Consider the following 5,366-nt stretch of genomic DNA (forward strand, 5'->3'; position numbering starts at 1 on the left):
TGCCTTAAACAGTTTATGTGGTTGTACATGAAGTTTGAGTTCCATTTGACAAAGGTTAACTCAACAACGGAGATTCGGCTACACTATGCCCCCGATGAGCGAAGGTTTGTTTTAAATGAAAAAGGTAAAATCGACCATTATTCTTTTGCTTATCAAGGTAAGATGCTTGAAACCTTTGAAACACTTTTGTACTCCTCGGATAGCGACAAAGATCATGTTGATGAACACTTAGATCGAAACGTGCTTGACTGTCCTATTTTATTTATTGATGATAAATCTATTTTGATGGTTGATAAAAAGATTCTTGTTTTTGATAATGCATGTGTGAGTGAATCTATAGACTGTCGATTAATGCATGGTAATCTGAATCTATCCATTCACATGCGTTATACCTGTTCTATTATGCTTATAATTGGACTACAAGCTTATTTGTGTTGCTATTTACTATTTCATGGCTATTCTTTTCAGTGGACTCAATTGCCATTAGTCCCGTTCGATCAAGGAAAGTCGAGTTCATTTGATTTTTAGATTCGAGGACGAATCTTTTAGAGGAAGGGGGAATGATACGAGTCACAAAGGCCCAACCCAAGCTTAAGAAGGTGATGGGCTCAAATCAAGAAAATCAAGATTCACTTTCTTGTTTTCAAGAAAATCAAGAAATCGAATCTTGGCCCAATTTTGCTGTTCGGAGCGATTTCAAGAATTAAGAAAATCAAGATTTCAAATCTTGGAAATCTTGGTCCAAGAAACCGAATCTTGCAGCCAAAGCGCGTTGGATCTCCATTACGAGCGTCAACGACCCAATTTCGGTAGGAGATGGATCACAAGCCCAAATTCTTGAAGGCGAGGCCCAATAACCAAAATCCAGCCCAATCAAGAAATTTCTTCATACTTAGTTGAAAATTAGGCCAAAATGTCAAAGGGCCCAATTTGTAAACATCTTACTTGTTTAATTTAATTTTTAATCTTTAGGAGCATTACATGTAAAATTCGGCCCAAAACAGCCCATATAAGTGCATGGCCGAATTTACCTTGTTATTTTATTAATTAGGTTTAATTTTTATTAGTTACTTGTGAGATTAGGATTTGTTGGAGGCCTATATAAGCATTGGCCAGCCACCCTTTGTAAAAACATCTTATTATTATTTTTTCTATCAAATTTCAGATTTGTTGAGTGCAGAATTTTCTTTGGGGTTTTCTCCAAGAATTCTCTCTTGAGTTTTCTTTAGAAGTTGTTTTAACAATCTTTTGATTGTGGGAGCCATCTTCAACCTTCTTCTTGCCATCGATATTCTTTGGAGGGGAGATTAGAGCCGTTTGAAGAGATTTGTGAAATCTTTCGGGATTTCAAGGATCTTTAGGACTTATCCTTTAATTCTTGCTGTTTTCGATTTCTTTATTTACTTTTCTTTGCTTATACTTGTGCTGATTTCTCATCTAATATTTTGCTGTTCTTGTTTGTTTTCCAGCATTGATTAAACTCAAGATCTCATCGTTTAAGTTGTTCTCCTATTGGTAGCACCCATTCGAACCCAAAAATCCCCAATTCCTAGGGTTTGGCCGATTGGATTTCTTTCAATTTGGGAATCAATTGATTGCTGGAAATTGGGCATTCTTGGCCGAATCAATTCCTTGGCAGATTCGCATCTTTTCTTTCTTCTCAATTTCGTTTGATTCATCGATTCTATTTCTTTTCTTCTTGCTGCTCTTTTAATTGAATTTGGGAATTTTAAATTCAAATCTGATTCGGTTTAATCTTAATCTTTGTTTTTGATTTCAGATCTGTTCGTCTAGGATCTTTCGTAGGAGTTTCTCGTGACTTGGCAACTCGATCTTGGTCCGCATGCTTCCGTATCACCCAAAGACAACGCGATGAATATCTTGAAGTTGCTAGGCAAAGACGTGAGGGGCCCAATCAACGACGAAGACAACCAATGGTTCAAGATGATGATGTTAATGAAAATAGTGAAGATGAAAGCGATCACGGGTCTAACATAAGCCTAGAAAGGAGACGTCCCCGAAACTGTGGACAAGTAGATCGAAGGCGGGAAGATGATGACTTGAAGAATATCAAACTCTCCATTCCTCCTTTCCAAGGTAAATCTGATCCCGAGGCGTACCTTGAGTGGGAGAAGAAAATCGAACTAGTGTTCGAATGTCATAACTACTCTGAAAATAAGAAAGTCAAACTCGCTGCAATTGAGTTTTCAGATTACGCAATGATATGGTGGGATCAGTTGACCACTAGTCGGAGGCGTAACGGGGAGCATCCCATTTCCACTTGGACAGAAATGAAGGTGGTTATGCGACGACGATTCATTCCATCCTACTATCATCGGGAGTTGCATCAAAAACTCCAAAATCTCATCCAAGGGACGAAGAGTGTGGAAGATTATTATAAAGAAATGGAAGTGGCTATGATCCGTGTCGATATACAAGAAGATCGAGAAGCCATAATGGCTCGCTTTCTAGTGGGACTTAATCGAGAGATTGCAAATGTTGTAGAACTGCAACATTACATCGAGGTTGTGGACATGGTCCACATGGCTATCAAAGTGGAGAAGCAGTTGAAGCGAAAAGGTACCACCCAAGCCTATCCTAACACCAATCCTTCTAAATGGGGCCAAAGCACAAGCAAGGGTTTTCCAACAAATCGAACGAAGGATTCTTCAACAATATCTAAGGCGAATAAGCCTATTGCCGAGTCAAGTAAAGGTAAGGCTCCTGAAAGTTCCACCGCCCGTTCAAGGGACATAAAGTGCTTCAAGTGTCTTGGTCGTGCACATATAGCGAGTCAGTGCCCGAATAGACGTACCATGGTGATAAGGGCCGACGGTGAGATTGAAACGGAGGACGAGGAAGAGAATGATCCTGAATCGAATTCCAAAGTTGAGGAGGACTTAGAACAACCCGTTGAAGGTGAGTTACTCGTCGTCAAGCGAAGCCTAAGTCTTCAAAGTGTGGAAGATGAACAACAACGTGAGAACATTTTTCATTCGAGATGTCAAGTGCAAGGGAAAGTGTGTAGCATCATAATCGATGGAGGGAGTTGCGCAAACGTGGCAAGCACCCTCATGGTAGAAAAGTTGGGGCTGTCAACCACCAAGCACCCGAATACATACAAGCTTCAGTGGCTTAACGATGGCGGTGAACTCAAAGTGACAAAACAAGTCCTAGTGTCCTTTAGCATCGGAAAGTATTCTGATGAAGTATTATGCGATGTAGTGCCGATGCACGCGGGCCATTTACTTCTAGGACGACCATGGCAGTTCGACCGACGAGTGATGCATGATGGTTACACTAATAGATACTCCTTCAAACATCTTGGCAAGAACGTGACACTTGCACCCCTCACTCCGAAGCAAGTGTACGAGGATCAACAAAAACTTAAACTTTCAGTGGAACAAGCGAGAGAAAGAGAAAAGAGTGCAAAAGAGAAAATTAAGGAAAAAGAGAGAGAAAAGACTAAAAATGCGAGAGAAAATGAAAAGAAACAAAAACAAGTAAAAAGTGGAGAGGAAAAAGAAAGTGGAAAAATGAGTGTGTTTGCGAGGGTTAGTGATATCCGGCGAGCGATGTTTTTGAGACAGCCTATGTATGTATTTGTGTACAAGGAGGCATTGTTGAATACTAACGAGTTACCTGAAAAATTGCCTGCTTCTGTATTGTCTTTGATTCAGGAATTTGAAGACATATTTCCGGACGAAATACCAAGTGGGTTGCCCCCTATCCGAGGCATCGAACATCAAATAGACTTAGTACCCGGAGCTGCACTACCCAACCGTCCTGCTTATCGGAGTAATCCCGAAGAAACGAAGGAATTGCCAAAGCAAATTACTGAACTCCTAGACAAAGGATACATCTGAGAGAGCTTAAGTCCCTGTGCGGTGCCGGTGCTGCTTGTACCCAAGAAAGATGGGTCGTGGAGGATGTGCGTGGATTGTCGTGCCATCAACAAAATCACTATCAAGTATTGACACCCGATACCCCGTCTTGACGACATGCTTGACGAATTAAGTGGAGCCCAGATTTTCACGAAAATCGATCTTAAAAGTGGCTATCATCAAATACGAATGCGAGAAGGCGATAAATGGAAGACGGCCTTCAAAACGAAATTGGGTTTGTACGAATGGTTGGTAATGCCATTCGGCCTTACAAATGCTCCCAGCACTTTTATGAGATTTATGAACCATGTATTACGTGCGTTTATTGGTAAATTTTGTGTTGTATACTTTGACGATATCTTGGTCTACAGTAAAACTTTAGAGGATCACGTACCACATTTACGAGCGGTGTTGGAAACTTTACGAAAAGAGGTATTCTATGCTAATCTTAAAAAGTGTTCATTTTACACTGATAAAGTTGTGTTTTTAGGTTATGTCGTGAGTGCCAACGGTTTGGAGGTGGATCAAGAAAAAGTTCAAGCGATTCAAGAATGGCCGCGTCCGACGAACATTAGCCAAGTTCGAAGCTTCCATGGATTGGCTAGCTTCTACCGTCTATTTGTGCCCAACTTTAGTACCATTGCAGCACCCTTAACAAGCGTGATTAAGAAAAACTCCGCATTTCACTGGTCTGAAGATCAAGAACGTTCATTTAATTTGATTAAAGAATGTCTTGTGAAAGCTCCTCTATTGTCCCTTCCAGATTTTACTAAAACATTTGAAATTGAGTGTGACGCTTCAGGTGTAGGGATCGGAGCTGTGTTGGCCCAAGACGGAAGACCGGTGGCGTACTTCAGTGAGAAATTAAGTGGCGCTTCCCTCAATTATCCGGTGTACGACAAAAAGATGTATGCCTTGATTCGATCACTTGAAACTTGGCAGCACTATCTAAGACCGAAGGAGTTCGTGATTCATTCCGATCACGAAGCACTTAAGTTTATTAAAGGTCAGCATAAACTCAACAAACGACATGCAAAATGGGTCGAGTATTTAGAGTCATTTCCCTACGTCATAAAATACAAGAAAGGTAAAGAAAATGTAGTGGCTGATGCCTTGTCACGGAGATATACCTTATTGACCACTCTTGATTCTAAGTTACTTGGTTTTTATCATATGAAAGAGTTGTATGCTAATGATGAGGATTTTGGAAATATATATGCTGCTTGTGAAAATGGGTCTTTTGAGAAATTTTTCAGGTACGAAGGGTTTCTTTTTAAAGAAAATAGGTTGTGTATACCACAAGGCTCCATTCGAGAGTTACTTGTGTTGGAGGCGCATAGTGATGGCCTAATGGGACACTTCGGAATAAGCAAGACATTGTCGACCCTCCATGAACATTTTTACTGGCTGCAAATGCAGAGAGACGTGGAGCGGATCTGTAAACGCTGCCTAATTTGTAAACGGGCTAAGTCGAAGGTCCAA

General features: G+C 40.6%; 1 protein-coding gene across 1 annotated transcript; it reads left to right on the forward strand.

Moving 5' to 3' along the window:
• The first annotated feature begins 1,934 nt into the window (after positions 1-1,934).
• Positions 1,935-3,866, forward strand: LOC121211379 (uncharacterized). The gene is made up of 2 exons (XM_041084138.1): positions 1,935-3,365; positions 3,681-3,866. The coding sequence occupies exons 1-2, from the start codon at positions 1,935-1,937 to the stop codon at positions 3,864-3,866; spliced, it is 1,617 nt and encodes a 538-aa protein (XP_040940072.1).
• Positions 3,867-5,366: the final 1,500 nt, after the last annotated feature.

Source organism: Gossypium hirsutum, chromosome A12 (genome assembly GCF_007990345.1).
Source record: "Gossypium hirsutum isolate 1008001.06 chromosome A12, Gossypium_hirsutum_v2.1, whole genome shotgun sequence".
NCBI lineage: Eukaryota > Viridiplantae > Streptophyta > Magnoliopsida > Malvales > Malvaceae > Gossypium > Gossypium hirsutum.